This window comes from Stigmatopora argus, chromosome 11 (genome assembly GCF_051989625.1).
Source record: "Stigmatopora argus isolate UIUO_Sarg chromosome 11, RoL_Sarg_1.0, whole genome shotgun sequence".
Classification (NCBI taxonomy): Eukaryota; Metazoa; Chordata; class Actinopteri; order Syngnathiformes; family Syngnathidae; genus Stigmatopora; species Stigmatopora argus.
In genome coordinates, this window is record NC_135397.1 from 12,538,221 (window position 1) to 12,554,412 (window position 16,192).

At 41.3% G+C, this 16,192-nt stretch overlaps 2 protein-coding genes across 3 annotated transcripts; one reads left to right on the top strand and one right to left on the bottom strand.

The window, feature by feature from the left end:
• The first annotated feature begins 2,552 nt into the window (after positions 1-2,552).
• Positions 2,553-8,491, top strand: gdf10a (growth differentiation factor 10a). Its single transcript, XM_077614223.1, has 3 exons — positions 2,553-2,980; positions 5,629-6,725; positions 6,808-8,491. The coding sequence occupies exons 1-3, from the start codon at positions 2,752-2,754 to the stop codon at positions 6,997-6,999; spliced, it is 1,518 nt and encodes a 505-aa protein (XP_077470349.1). The 5' UTR covers positions 2,553-2,751; the 3' UTR covers positions 7,000-8,491.
• Positions 8,492-10,373: 1,882 nt separating this feature from the next.
• On the bottom strand, positions 10,374-14,406 carry znf488 (zinc finger protein 488). 2 transcript variants are annotated; one of them, XM_077613471.1, is made up of 4 exons: positions 14,294-14,406; positions 13,500-13,731; positions 13,198-13,426; positions 10,374-11,795 (listed from the first exon to the last, which is right to left on the bottom strand). In XM_077613471.1, the coding sequence occupies exons 1-4, from the start codon at positions 14,368-14,370 to the stop codon at positions 10,729-10,731; spliced, it is 1,605 nt and encodes a 534-aa protein (XP_077469597.1). In that variant the 5' UTR covers positions 14,371-14,406; the 3' UTR covers positions 10,374-10,728. The 2 variants fall into 2 exon arrangements, with proteins under 2 accessions (XP_077469597.1, XP_077469598.1); XM_077613472.1 differs by having other exon boundaries at positions 13,500-13,725; positions 14,294-14,362.
• Positions 14,407-16,192: the final 1,786 nt, after the last annotated feature.

Genomic DNA, 16,192 nt, shown 5'->3' on the forward strand with positions numbered 1-16,192 from the left:
AGGTCAAACAATAATCATGGTGTCATCATTGTGCCAGATCTTAAATCTGGAAGACTGAAGATGACTTTTTAATCATTCTCATGCTGTTGTTTTGGATGTGTACAGAGGAAGTCGGTATGTTGGAAAAGTAGGCACTTCTTTAGATTAGAAGTCAGGGATTTTTTGTCGGCAATTTCATTGTATGGCTACTGACCAGTCTATGGCAGAAAATGTTGAAAAAGCCATATTGCACCAAAAAACAAATATGTTTGGAGCTGCGAAAAAATGTAAAGCCTCTTATAAGCCTTATAATGAATCTACATGCTGTAGGTTTCTATTTTAGCGTACTATCAAAATTACTAAATTGGCTGCAAATACATCATGAGCATTCACGATTAAATGTTCATTTTCGCTGCAGTGAATTCTGTACAGAATGTACAGTGCTGCCTCAAGTTTAGCTTCATTACAATATTAATGAATTATGTTTTGTTGCAATAAAGGAATCTGATTGTTTTCATTCATTTTTATTTTGAGGATTTGGAAAATACAACAACAAAATGGAACGTGCAACATTGACAAGGGCAAGCTGTGTTGAAAATGAATGAATGAATTACCAAGTGGTTAGCGCATCGGCCTCACAGTTCTGTGGTCGTCGGTTCGATACCAGGTCGGTCCTCACTGTGTGTAGTTTGCATATTCTCCCTAGGGATGGGTGTGTTTTCTCCGAGTATTCCGGTTTCCTCCCATATCGCAAAAACATGCAGAGTAGACTTGTTGAACACACTAAATTGCCCCTAGGTATGAGTGTGAGCGTGAATGGTTGTCCGTCTCCCTGTGCCCTGCAATTGGCTGGCCACCAATTCAGGCAGTCCCCTGCCTTGTGCCTGAAGTCAGCTGGGATAGGCTCCAGCACCCCTGCAACCCTTGTGAGGATAAGCGAATGAAAGAAGAAAAAAAGTGCTACTTAGGCATGTGTTGAGGTAGTGACAGACAGTGACCCGAGAGGCCCAGCTAGTTACAGCCTCTCTGCTGGAGACCACCGCTTCCACAAAACAAGCATTGTTGTTAAAAAGCTCCAGACATTGTGGACACTCACATGGAGACACTGAAAATAACTTCAAAATGAACAGGAGGTATGTAAAGAATTGTAGAAAATGGCCGTTATTTTAAAGGCAGCAATAACAAGACCACGAGTGTTTCTCAATGACAAATTTACAGAAATGACCTTTAAAATTAGTCTTTCACCTCCAGCCAAGGATATATACTACACACCCAAAGGATGACTGTAAGGATACTAAGGAACAATAGCCCTTAGGTGGTTACTGCCACTATTATTAGGGGTATTTCGATGCCAATTATGTGTGACTGCAGACTGTCAAAAGCTTTTACTGGAAATAATAAAGTTGGAAATGTTGGGGTTTGGACGGTTGAAACACACACACACAAAGGTTCAACAGTGGCTTTGTTTGAGCTCAGCTAAACAAATGAACATTAATTGTTAAGTATGTGAGTGTGTCATTACACTGTTCAGAGCTGGACTTCTATTCAAAGGCTATGTTCACACCGCAAGCCTTAGTACCCAATCCCCCTTTTTTTCTGAGGTGAGATTTGCGTGTGCATGTTTTGCAAAAATAAATACAACCGACGGTGTGAATGATATGCAGCCATGAAGTGACACGCAGATCTCCGCTGTCACATTTTTGTGGCACTTCTTAGAAGAGGCGCACTGGGGGGCCATGAATGAATGAATGAATGCTTCAATACAAACAGTTCTTCTTTCATATAGTATCAGTTAAGCAAAACAGGACAACATATATATATATATATATATATATATATATATATATATATATATATATATATATATATATATATATATATATATATATATATACACAAATGTAACCTGACCAAACCATTTAATTTTACTGAGCTGTTTGTACTCAATAGGGCAGGGGTAGTGTGCCCCAAATAGATTGTACCCTGGGCAGTCGTGCACATTGCCCATAGCAAAAATCGGCCCTGCTTCTGTGAATATTATTGTACTCGAGTCAGGCTTTTTATCAACCTGATACTTCATGTGAAGCAGTAAGAATGAAAATCAAATCCAGGTCGGTCCACCTGTGTGGAGTGTGTATGTTCTCCCCGGGCCTGTGTGGGTTTTCTCCGGGAACTCCTGTTCCCTCCCACATTCCAAAAACATGCATGGTAGGCTGATTGGACACTAAATTGCCCCTTGCTTTGAGTGTGACCATGAATGGTTGTCCGTCTCCTTGTTATTATTATTATAACAACTTTTCTCATTTGAAGTAGGAGGGCAAGATTGAAAACGTTAATATTTATTACCCTGATGGACCGGCACCAGGCGGCTTGCGGACCGGTAGCGGTCCACGGACCAGTGGTTGGAGACCCCTTGTGTAAACACAAAACCTAGAGAATCATCATCAACACCATGTGAAAAAGAGGAGAAAGAGGGGCGGGGTGTCAGCATCATGACCTCCACTGCTGGTTGCATATGAGGGCTTAACAGAGAGCTCTTTGGCCCCACTAGAGTGTACGTCAGCACTCCTCCGACAAGCCTCACACACACACGTGCGCGCGTACGTGGAAATAAAAGTAGCTGCTCGGATCGGACTATTGGAGCCGTTTCACACGCATATTCCGCGTGCGCATCGAGTATAAGAAGACAACTGGAATCCACTTTTTTATTTTTGTCCTTCACGATATCGCTGTTTGTGGATTTGCCCCCAAATTTAAACGGCAGGTTGAACCATGTTCTCCCGGCACCTGCCCCTTTTGGTGTTCAAGTGTTTCGTCGGTGTCGCGTCGGTTCGGATCTTGGAGCAGGCGCGCTCCAGGAGCGCGCAGGTTGCAGGCTTCCTTCCAGGTGATTCGGATCAGGATGCGCTCCTCCAACACATGTCCAAACTGCACGAGAGGAGCAACAGGGAACAGCGTCTGAAAGAGGGCAACACGGTTAGGAGCTTCAGAGTAACACAGAGTAAGTCGACTCAAATGTTGTTGAATGCAATGAATGTTAAACAGCAGGCACATTGGACAAAACTAAACCACCACAAACTAATTTAATTTGGGCTTTTTTCCCTCAGATTGTCACTGTATGTTCATATTATTGCATTACAAATACAAATTGAATGCCTTAGATGGCAATACAGGTCCAGTCCATTTTGATTGGGAGATACTGGCAGCCCTCCTAGTTGAAATGGTTTGGACATCTATTGCTGTTGATGATCCTAAAATATGATCATTCGATGGATCTGACTTTTATCACCAGCAAAAAGTTAAACGACACATTTGACATCCATCCAAAGATTTTCTATGTCACTTATCGTTATGACGGACATGTGTGAACGGACGCCTAAACCAGCTGGGTACATGCATTCCACACTGGTTGGCAGTCGAGTGCAGGGCACACAGACAAACATTCCCCTGTTAATACCTAATGATCAAAGTGAAAGTAAAAATGCATGTTTCTGGAATGAGACCCTCTCAAAAACCCCACAAGCCTAGAGACAACACAACACGGAAAGGCCAGAATCTGGATTACATCACCAACACTTCAGCACTATGTTATAACCACAATTACACTTATAAAAAAATGTGCTGAACAATACAAAAGTATACTGTAAATATTGGGACTGCAGCTGAGAAGTGTGAAGCACATCATACGGCGTAAAATTGATTAATAAGATGATAACTTGCAGATGAATGAGTTAAATAAAGTCCTAGAAATTGTAAAACACAGCTAAACTGTTAAATATGCTTACAATTACAATTATACCTCACAAACTGAGCTAATTTTGATAGGAGTCTGTTTGAGTATTGGAACTCATTCATTTGTGAGAGTGTACCTAATTTTATGGCCAGGTAGACAGTATATAAGTTACTATGATTCAGGGCGCTCTAAATAGTCTTAATTGTTTTGAAACAGTCCGAGAATACATTTAAATGATGCCGAGACCATCCGGCAGCTGCCTCCTCTCTGCTGAGGGTCTGATCCATTACCCTCACGAGAAAAAAAAACGCCTTTGATACCCCACAAGCCATGCCCGACTTTATGTCTGGTGAAACCGCAGAGTGGCGCCTGCGAGTGTCATTGTCATGGGTCGTGTGTTTGTGTTGTGGCTCCAGGGACATGTGTGTCTCCACATCACGGTGCCAAGGGGGAGCTTAGTCACAGCACATCTGATGCTGTTTTTATAACTCATTTATATCCCATGTACTTCTCACGTAGCGTAACATAACAGGCGCGTATTTTGACTGCGATGGCCTGGTGTAATCTAAGGAGAGATGTGAGGGACTTTTCACAACAATGAAAGAGCTGTTAAAACAGTCGATTGTGTCGCGGTGCCTGCATGGCCAGTGGGTGCAGGCTGTATTAAAAGGCTTAGGGCGAAGCTTGAGGTAAGCATTTCCATATGCAGGCTGAATCTGAGGTAATGTATATCTCCTGAGTCAGTCCATACTTCCGCTGAACTCTTACACAATGAACAATAAGTCTGCTGTTGAAGTTAATGTTCATCATGAATCTGGAGAGCTCCCTGCTTGAACCACCACCCCTGCCACCCACATCCCCCAGAGCCTGTTTCCTCTTACAGAGGGGCTTCTGCTGTCACGTCCCAGCCATTCAGTCTGCTGGGGTAACACAAGGCTTTAACGAGGGAGCGTGTTTAATTGCACCACTTCAGATTGTGTGAAGCATAATTTCTTATCAATGTACAGATCTCGGGTGTACTTTCACATCTTTTTCAGTCAAAACTAAAGTTCAGATGAGATTATGTTGCCAGGTGCAATTCTATTCCTGTTTTGGAAAAGATTTTGATCACCATACTGATGCAAAACAGTTTTTTTCCCGCTAACTTGTCCAAAACTAACTTTCAGGAATAGAGGGGAATGTAAAACAAATATTGACTGATTGCACCATGCTAAAACAAAAACATGGAAGCACCTTTCACTTGCAAAACAATATGTTCTAGTATGATACCTTTTGTGTTTGTTTTAATAAATTGTGTATTTTTGATAGAAACACTGTATATTATCACTCATGAGCAGGTCTAAAGAAAAAACAAATGTGTAAGAATTGTCATTACATTGAACAATAATTACATTGTTTGGTCATTTAATCATATTATATTCATGGACGAGTGTTTTTTTTCTACAAATGTGTACTGTATGTCTGACTTTATGCTTCAAAAAATCAGTCTTTCCAATAATGTCTAGTTACTAGTAAAATCTAATTTCACTTAAAATAAGATACAATCACTTAAAAAGTAAACTTTCACTATAATACAAAGACTATTTTTAGACTATTTTTACTTGTTATATTGGCAGTCTTTAACTTGCTATAAGTAAATGTTTTTTAAAAGAAATACAAATTTTTGAAGTGGTATTTTTCTTCCCCTGCCTTCATCTATTCATTTTCTGAATCGCTTATCCTCACAAGCGTGCTGGTCCACCTCTGTGTTAATACAGTTTAGCGATAGAATGATCCGTTCTGAATAATATCACACAAGAACAAATCATAAAAGTACTAGTAGAATATAGAAACGATGATTTTAATAGCAAAAAGTCTACTCAGAATGTAGAGTGATGACATTGGCATGCGTACTGACTGATGGACTGTCTTTGCAGTGCCCTCTGACCTCAAGACAGTGTACCACCTAAACCTTACAGCACTGCAGGACTCTGAGGTCATCCTTTCTGCCACATTCCACTTCCTGCTAGGACGGCTCCCTCCTCAAAAAGCGTGGCTCTGCAAACGCTTCAAGAGCACATCCTGCCGGTCCTCTGCCACGCAGCCATCGCCGTCTGTCAGCCTCCTCCTTCGTGCCGTCTCCTCAGAGTCGGGAGTCAGTTCTGGGTCAAACGGGTCATTCCTAGGCAATGTGACCTTCCACCCCCACAGGAGAGGGGTGTGGCAGATGAAAGACGTGACCCAGGTCATAAAGGAGGCGAGGGACAAGGGTCATCGCCTTGTGTCAGTGGAGTTGGACTTAGGGCAGCAATACCCGAGGAAATCAGAGGACTTCCGAATGCCCTACCTTTTAGTCTATGCCGATGACCTGGCCTTGGCAGAGCCAAACAGCGTGTCGCCAAGTCTTCAGAGGTACGACCCGTCATCTGAGGGTGGAGAACCCTTGCGGTCCCCCCACCTCCTGCATGGACCCAATTTCTCGCCAGAGTTGAAAGGACGAGCGAGGAGGGAAGCGACAGACTCCATTCACAACAATGAACTGCCCGAGGTCGACTACAGGTCTAATGAATACAGGAAGGACGACCTCTGGGAAAGCTCGTGGTACCCGGCCATCAAATCAAAACTTCACTCTGGGAAGCAGGAGAAGAAAAGAAAGAGCCACGAGGAAGGGGTTCATCAAGGCAGTGGAGGAAATAATAAAGAAAGGTCCAAATCTGAAGACTCAGGTGTGAGAAGACACAAAGAAAGACTCACCCAGTTGGTGGACAGTCGAAGGCAAGAACACAGACATGAAGCTGTAAGGAAGCAGAGTATAGGAAGTTCCCATCAATCCCGTTCACCCGTATTGAATTTTGATGATGAAACAATGCGGAAGGCCAGAAGAAGGCAGTGGGGGGACACTCGGCACCACGGCTGCTCTAGGAAGAACCTCAGAGTGGATTTTGCGGACATTGGTTGGAGTGATTGGGTCATAGCACCCAAGGCCTTTAATGCCTATTACTGCTCAGGAACGTGTGGCTTCCCCATGTCTAAGGTAAGAACACAAACAAAGAGATGAGAGTTGCTTTGTCTTGTTTGGTTTGAATTCAAACACATTCTCTCTTGTCCATCACCAGGTGGCGAGGCCCTCCAACCATGCCACTATCCAAAGCATCGTGCGAGCTGTTGGGATCATTTCCGGGGTCCCGGAGCCCTGCTGTGTACCGGAAAGGATGAGTCCTCTGGCAGTGCTCTACCGGGAAGAATCTAAGGATCTGGTGATCAAGATTTACCCCAATATGTCTGTCCAGTCCTGCTCCTGCAGATGAAATGGTTGATGATGGACAGAAAAAAGAAGGCTTTTGAGTGAAACAAACAAAAAAACTCATGGAGAATGTGTTTTTTCTGCAGAAGGAACAATAATTACATTTGTCGCTACAAAACAAAACTGTCATGAAAAAAATCACGGTGAACGCGGATAACGTATAAACCTATTTCTCTATTTATGCTAGGGTACATTGTAGTACAGCTGTATCATTATCAAGTCACCTCTTATTATATACCACTTTGCCAATGATGCATTATACCGTACATTACCATGTATTTGAAAAAAAATCACCTCTGGAATTTCTACTCTAAAGTATTATCATGAAAACAGAAGTATTTTTTTCACTGCTTTGTACATATGTTTAAATTATGAACAACTAAAATGTAGCTATCTAAATGAGTAATTTAATCCAACACTATTTTATGTATTTTAAATATATATTTTGTCTGATATTTTTTTGCGCTCTACGAGGTTTGTGGGGAGGGGGAAACTGTCAAAACAAGCCTATAAGGCACCACTGTTCTAAAAGAAGTGACTACAAAGGCAGGAAGATTCCACTTCAAGATACCTTCCCTTCCCCCCTTCTTGACCTATCCTTGGCCCCCCACCGCACCAAAGGTTCCACCGTCTGTTGTCCAGCAAATAATGTGACTGATGTGGCCATGGTGGATTAATGGTTGATGGAGGAAACAGACAAGTGCTAATTAAGACGTCAGCCACTTGAACTTCAAAACGGAGAGTACTTCCTCTATCCAACCAAGGACCCTCAACACCCCCACCCCCAATTCTAAATACAGGATGTTCTCCTCAATGGACTATCTGAAGGATTGCATAAAATGTGGAGAAATTTTGCTCTTGAAGAGGGAGCCTTCATGTCTAAAACCATTAATGAAATAACAAAGGGTTTTGATTATTCCGCTATCATGACTTTGTTTTTGGTGTGCAAAAAGTTGACATTGAGCGGCACATCTGTTTGCAACAACAAGCTTTGAAGATTGGCTTTGCCAACACCGGACACTCATTTTGTTTTATGTCGTAAGCATTTGGTGAGAGATAATTCTGTTTACTGCAGTCAAGAGGTCTTTCGGGAAGTATGCCTGTGTAAATCTAAACTGTTTTGACAGCCAGGTTAACTACTATCATATCAATAGCAAACGTATGTTGTCATTCGCTTTGTTCAATGTTTTTCAACATCCGACATTTAGTGTACAGTATTGGTTTCATTGTATGATAAGAGTTGTAGGACTTACTGTGTTTGTTTTTTTAATGCCAGGCATAAATTCAAGTACTAATCTCAATAACTACTGTGTATATTTAATGCTGATACCAAGAAACTGCACCAGAGCAGATTTTTTTTTAAAGAAAAGCAATGCAAATATGTATGTCTGTCCCTTTGTGATGTACAGTATTCACTATACACTTTATTTTGTCAGTGTCATTGTAAATATGCAGTGTATTCACTGTACCGGAATAAAATTGTTTTTTTTTCTAAATGTGCCAATTTTATTTATTGGAGCAGGTTACTATATTATTGCGAAAGAAGTTTATGAACTTAACTGTTATTGTAACATAATGAAATGTTCTTAAATGTTTTTAAAACTGTTTTTTAAGTACAAAATGGCAGTTTAAATGGTGTTTAAACAATCATGATGACAGTCGTTGTAAATCAAACTTAGATGAATGACACATCCAGGTTCACTTCTTTTCCCCTGGTTTCTTGACTGAACAGTTTTACAATCTGGTTCCACATTTTGCTATTACAACGTGGGTCCGGTGTCAACCACAATCAGTCACAGGAAAGTACGTATACAGTGGTCAGTTCCAGTCGACAAAACCACAGCTGAAGCCCGCATTCATAACTCAATGTCTAGAAAACCAAGCCAGAAACCAAGAAGAAAATATTAGTTTCCGCCCCCACAATGACTTTTCAATTAAGAAAAAAGTGGCGGAAAGCCATTGGTGAACCTCAGAGGATTTTCTGTCTGGGCTGAAACGTCACATGGCCACCAAGCTCAGAGACATTAGAAACAAGATCTACAACTTAACGGCAAAAGCTTAGTCTAAAACAGTTGTGGGAAATGTAGGTCCAGGTTTTCCTTTCAACCAACCAATAGCGCAGTTTGACCACTCAGGTTTCTACTGAATAAGCCGTCGAGCAATCAACTAATTGCACTTGTTTTGAGACCAAATTAGTGAAGAGGTGACCCCTCTGCAATCCACTACTGCCCTAACTTGAAAATTTCTACTTGTTACACAAGAACATTCGGATTTGATCTATATCTTAATCCTGAAGAGTGTGAATCATTGAATTGCACCGAAAGTAAGGGATGAGCAATCAACTGCTCACCAGTAAAGGCATTTTTATAAACTTGTAATCTCACAAAATGGGTCATAAAATTTAGGTGTTATTTATGTACAGTGTTTTGAAACAAGTACTCTTAATATGTGGTTTTATACATCCTTCACAGCCAAAGACAATGATAAAATGGAAGATTTGACATTCAATTGAGCACAAAGGTCTTCTCCCTGCCTCATAGGAATGCATGTTCACGGCCATAATATCAACAATAAGGGGAAGAAATAAAATTTAGGACCATGAAATCATGGCGTGTATGGCTTTGATTCAAGTTGTGGATGATAATGATAATAAACTATTAAACCCAGAAGCTGACCTCTTTTGCTCAAGAAGGAAATCAGGATTTTTGTTTCTGCTTCAACAGTTTGCAGTTCATGTTTTCATGCTGTGAAGGTTCAACTAGGTCATGATATCCTCATAGTTACCTCACCTACATACTATATTAGATCCCACTAGGTAATCAATAACAGTCAGTTTTGATTGACACTATCAGACAAATTGTTTTGTTGTAGTTTGGTGTAGAAATGCACTGCATTATACTGAAAGTACTGCTAATATTTTATATTGTTCAATGAGGAAACAACAATATGATGCAGCAAAATTCTTCACATCTCAGTATATCTGTGGCAGTTCTATATTAGTGAATGAACCTACCTAATGAATACATTCATTCATTTTCCAAACCGCTTATCCTCACAAGGGGTGTGGGGGGTCCTGGAACCTATCCCTGCTAATTACGGGCACCAGGCGGAGGACACCGTAAATCAGTGGCCAGCCAATCGCAGGGCACGCTCGCAGATAATGAACAGGTAAAACCATCTACCGACTTTGTGGTGTCACATATTACATACGTACAACTGATTGGCTAGTGTTTGCCTAACCTATATATAATATATATAAATATATTAACTACTGGTCGTCCTTAATGTCTTTATTCTTCAAATTCAAAACCAATATTTATACTTAAAAGGGGGGAAAAAACACTTAACACATCTTATTTCATGTTGACATGTTTATATCTTTAAAGGTGCAAACACTCATTGCATGTACAAAGCAGATGGATAAATAAAAATAATAATGAAAAGGACGGCTTCAAGATATGCGTGACAATCAAGAGCTGTCCTCCACACATCCCTTCAATTTTCCATCCTGAGTTCCTTAAGGCACAAAGTCATCTTCACACTATCAAACACAGGCCTGAAGGACAGTCAAGATGCTTCGAGGTCGTGTACTTTTGCCGCCCCCTTGCGGACATCTGCTATTTACTCCACTTGTTCTACATTCACTGTTACATACTAAAGTTTCATTCTGAATCCCAGTCTCTAGACCTTTAAAAAAAAGAATAAATATTTTTTTCTTCTGCCATGTGAGCTCTTAGTTGTGTGATGTCATGTGCCTGGACAGGTGGTGGCGCTCTCTGAAGTATTCGTGGCAGATGGGGCAGGTGAGTTTCTCCTCCCGCCTCCTCCGCATCTGGGACTCCGCGGCGAATTCTTTTTTGTGATGGGAGCGCATGTGGAAGACGAGGTCAGAAGTCATGCGAAAAGACAGGTTGCACTTGGCGCACCAGTTTTGCACGGACACGCCGAAGGAGGTGAAGCTGGGCGGAAGGACGGTCAGGGACGAGATGGACTGGACCCGAGCGGTTCTTGACCAGTGCTCCGGTGCGTAATGAAAGGCGCTGTTAAGCGCTAGCGGGGAAGGCAGCGCGTGAATGTCACCGCTAAGGATCCTGGGAGCCATCGGGTTGTTGTATCCGGAAACAGTCCTGGGTGCGAAGGGCTCTCTCATTTCCTCCAGGCCATTCGATGGCGCCGTCGTTGGGTTACTATGATGCAGTTCATCGGCAGAGATCCTTTTACTGGGTTTGCAAAAAGCGCTTCTCTGTTCTCGATAGCCGGAGTTGAATAAAGAAAAAGCGCTACTGCTGCTTGAGCGCAAAACAGAGCTCTCCCCTGCATCCGTCCCGGACAATTTTTCATGCGTAATAGTCAATATGGCTTCCCTCGGCTCTCCAAACGTCACATTTTTACATCCCAAGTGATCCGATTTGGTTCTGTCAGGTTTTATTTTCAAGGTTGAGTCAGACGCGTCTCCTCCATCATCCAGGATCTTAGCCAGCTGCGTAATGTTGTCGTCATTTGAAATGTTGGTTTTCTCCAACAGGACTGTTTTCCTCCCTTTGAGGAAAACTGTTTCCTGGAATTTACGCTTTACGCCGTGGGAAGTGTCATCGTCGGTGTCTGATTTTTTATGTTCTATATCCCTGGCGATGTTGTGGAAATCTGTTACGCGACGCGGCCTCTTGACCTCCACGTGCTTGTGTTCGCGGAAGTCGCGGCTCAAGGCGTCACTCTTGATTTGGTGACACAGAAAACGGCAGTGAGCCAGGAAGGGATATTCGTTCTTGAACACCTGCTCACACCTGACACATTTGAACTCTGCAAAACAAAACGTGGAAGTATTCAATTAAAATCTGCAACAACAAAAAAGCTCTCAACTCTAATTTATTTACTAGCGTACTGAAAAACAACCATAGCGGAAACAAAGAGCCATCCATAAAATACAATAGAACAAACCAAGGGAAAATGTTCAAACAAAATACTTAAATAATGCAGTCTGAGTTAAGGGCGGGCGTGTTGCACTTCCTCTTAAATGTTTCACTTGAATAAAGTGCTTTTCTCAACAAGCATTTCAATATCAAGAGATGCTAAACCCATGCTGATTTTTGTTTTAAATATAAGAATTCCATTTTTTGTAAAGGCTGAAAATGGAGACAATATTGCACTTTAGCAAGTGCAGATAAAACATCACTAATATGATTGGTATCAATTGCATAATGCTGTGATACAGTAATGTCTCCTAAATATCTTATTAAGGCAGAAACGATACAGCAATCTGGATCAATACATCGTTTGGTTAAGCGAGGATCCGATCAAACAGATGGAATCACAAAATAAGGATTAACATTGTCACCTTTTTGGGGGGAAAAAGGTTTTCAGTCAAATGTCTGAAATGTTTCAGCAAAAACAAAAATGTACAAATGATATTTTGTTTTGATTTCTTTTGATTAACTGTAAGTCATTTTTAATACGTGGAAAAATACCAAATTAAATTTGTTGGACTGAATTAAATCATGCCAGAATTGGTAAGATAAGCAAATAACACATGGTTTTCCAAAGAATCTGTATTGTGAGGTTCGGAATTGACATTATATTTTAGCACAAGCCTTAGCAATAACAAGTCTTGAGTGAAAAAAAAAACAGGTATTGTTCTTCGAATAAAACATTACAATAATAAGTTCAATTCTATTAAATTGTGAATGAGCTGTGTATTTGTTCATAATAGGCGTTTTTTTGCAAATAGTAGAAATTCAGGACTTTTGAAACGTTTCAGTTCATCCACCATGTTGCACCCCATAACACCATGCAAATGACCCAAATAGCTTTAAAAAGGAGCTGATTAAGTGTTCAATTGGTATGACTTTCCCATTTATCTTTTCCATTGGCTTCTTACCATATTTTGTATATATACTGTGGCTCTTTGCCTCGTTTCATGTTTCTCTTATTTTTAGTCTCTCTTAAAACACACTCAAATTCATTCAGGGCCCATTAAAAACAAATAATAAATTATATTTTAAAAAGAATTTGGCATATTGCATTTTTTATGCTGCTTCTGACGTAAGGTGTGGGACTTTAAACCCTCATAGTTTAAAATTTTAGCTCTTTGTGTCTAACTTGTTCGTCACCCCTGTTTTGGATAAAACAAAGCCCAGCAATGGAGCAGAATTCTTAAGCATGGACCCCCAAACAAAACCCATTGAAGTCAATAACTGCGGCTTACCTTCACTTGAACCTCTGCCGATGTCCGTGAAACCCAAGAGGTGACCCAGCTCCCGATCATACCAGACCAGCAGTTCCTCCTCTTGTTGAACGTGTCTGGTGGTCCTTACGTAGAGTTGCCCCCCTCTTAAAAAGACCTCCGTGTTCTGCTCCTCTCCGTTGCGAGCTGCCTGAACCAGGCGAAGAAACGACAGCACCAAGGCGGAATTGCACATGGCCTCCGGGTCCACCTGTTGGTGCGCTCCGGTTATCGCAGATGCAAAAAGTTGGCAAAAGTGGGGGTCTATTTGGAAGCCAACTCACCCTGAAAGCGCAACCCTTGGCTTTCCTGTCGCTGGATTTCTGCGCGATGAAAGCAACGGTGTCGTAAAATGTGTGTTGGAACACACAAGGACCGAAGCTGGTCCCCGCGGGGATGCTGCGCGTCACCACCACGCTGGTGGGAAGCTCGGTGGGATGCTCGGTGGGATGCTGCAAGAATTTGCCGTCACCCGGCCACATGGACCGAGGTAGAAAGGCGTGATCCGCCCTCAAACTGTTAAAATCAGGAAAAAAAATGTTCAAATATTAGATTAAGCAGATTCAGATTATCATGGTCATTTTTTTCTCATTGATAGTTCATGTTCAATGGGAGACTTACAATCTATTTGACATCATCATTTGATTTGAAGAGCTAATTGAACAAGTTGTTTTATAGTCTAAAATAAGATTACATTTTTTTTTATTCCAATGGTGAAAAGATGGGTGTTTGAGCCTCAGGTTATTACTATAATTTTATCCGTGCATTTCTCCGTGTGTATTTTGAGTAAGCCTGGCCGGCCGATGCTGCCGAAATGATTCAGGGACAGCCTTTGTCTCAGTGTTTTCACTCCGTTTCTCCTTTTGTCCCCTCCATCTGCTGTCTTGTGTCTCCTCTTTATATTCAATCACAGAAAAACCCCCTCGCATCCCCCCCAAAAATCCAAATTTTAAAGGACACAACTCTGCGAGTGGATGGATTGGGATTATTTCCAATACCACACGTGGTCGGGAAAAATCAAATAATGAAATACTGTCAAATTACTATGATGAGAAACAAGTCCATCAAGGGATCTCACCTGCTGGACATGGTGGTTGGGTAGGATGTTCTCCCTGGTGGTCCCACGGCGAGCAAGTTATCCGATCGAGCGTTCATGTGCACTGTGGCTCCTCCGAGCTCCCACTCCCACTTATCACCTTCCGTCACAGGCAATGATGCAAACGCGCAGACGACCCCCTCCCCTCCTTCACAGCCCACCCCCCTTCACATATACATCCAAATAATCTACTGATTGGTTTGTGTGCCTTTCCAGAAGGAGGAGACAAGTGGCCAGCGAATAGAAAGCAATTATATGATGATCATGGTAGGTCACAGCCCACAACATTTGGGGGGGGCTTCATGAAAAATGATGGCAATAACAAAAAAATGTTATGATAGTTTTGAAAGCGCCAGAAAATTTTGTAGTATAGCTGATTTTCAAATTTTCCTGATTTTACCTGGGAATAATATTAACCCTTTTAGGGACAGAGGTCACTATGGTGGACATCTATGCAAATGTTATCATTATCTGAAGTTATTATTCACTGCCAGGCCAGGTCTGATTATATTTATGGTGTGGGAGTTTGTCAAAGAAATACATTCATATTTAAAACAGCTATTGAATGCAATAACTGACTACAATCAATTTAAAATCCCAGTTAAAATCTATTGGCTGCCAAAGAGTTAAGCCTTAAATGTCAAGGTATGTGAGGACATGAATGATTTAATATTTGACTTTAAGCCTTTCTTCTTTTTCAACGTATTAATATGTTTTATCTATTGTACTTACACAAATATAGATATTAACATATCTAAAACTCGTTTTTATTCGTGCTTTTGAAATATATTTTATTTATTACTATTTAAATAAATATTTTTCTCCAAAATAGATGCATCTTTTAATCTTTTAATCCATTCATTTTATTTAAACTTATTTATATTTTATTGCCCGTCGCAAACACAAGCGACACTAATACTGTAATTGGAAGGCAAATGAGGTTCGACAAATATTATCCCATGGGCCACAAGTACGAGACCCCAGGGGATTGCAGTTAGGTGCTCCTCGTTTCAGCACAATCTCCATTGGTTAAAATGTCCGTGGAACAAAAAGCCGGTGTGATTGTACAAGTATTATATACAGTAAAATGAATGCCAAGATACTAGTATTTCTATTTGGCATTTATGCTTTACAGCAGGGGTGTCAAACTCATTTTTTGTCGCGGGCCACGTGGTAGTTTCGATTACATCCGGAGGGCCGTTATGTCTTCCAATTAGGCTGCCAAAATTAATCGATTAATAAATTGACAGCTTTCTCGATCGTGCTAATCAATAGATCATTTTTGGACATTCAAATTAGTACAAATCATCTGCAATTATTGATTTAAAATGAGCAAACACAGGAAATATTCCCTATACATCTATAATCTTCATTTGAATTTGATCATAAAACAGAAAGTTGGCACTCATGATTCACTTTCTCGGGCCGGACAAAATGATGAGGCGGCCCAGATTTGGCCCCCGGGCCGCCACTTTGACACCGGTTCTTTACAGCATTAGGTTAGAGCAGGGGTCTCCAACTCCGGTCCTCCAGTCTGTTTTCCATGTCTCCCTCCACCAACACACCTGAATCAAATAATCAGCATCGCGAACAAGCTCCTGGACAGCTTGCTGATTAGTTAATCATTTGATTCAGGTGTGGTAGAGGAGGGAGCTATGGAAAACAGACTGGATATGTGCCCTCGAGGACCGGAGTTGGAGACCCTTAGATTGCAGTACTATGATAATCCCCAATTTGTTGAATTGACAAACTTTGAATCTGTACGTGGTATGAAGGGTGTTTACGCATAGTATACAAAATATGATAAGAAGCAAAAAAGCCGCATTGATTTTGGCCAGAAGCCGCATGCGGCTCGAGAGCTACGTGTTCGCCATCGCTGGC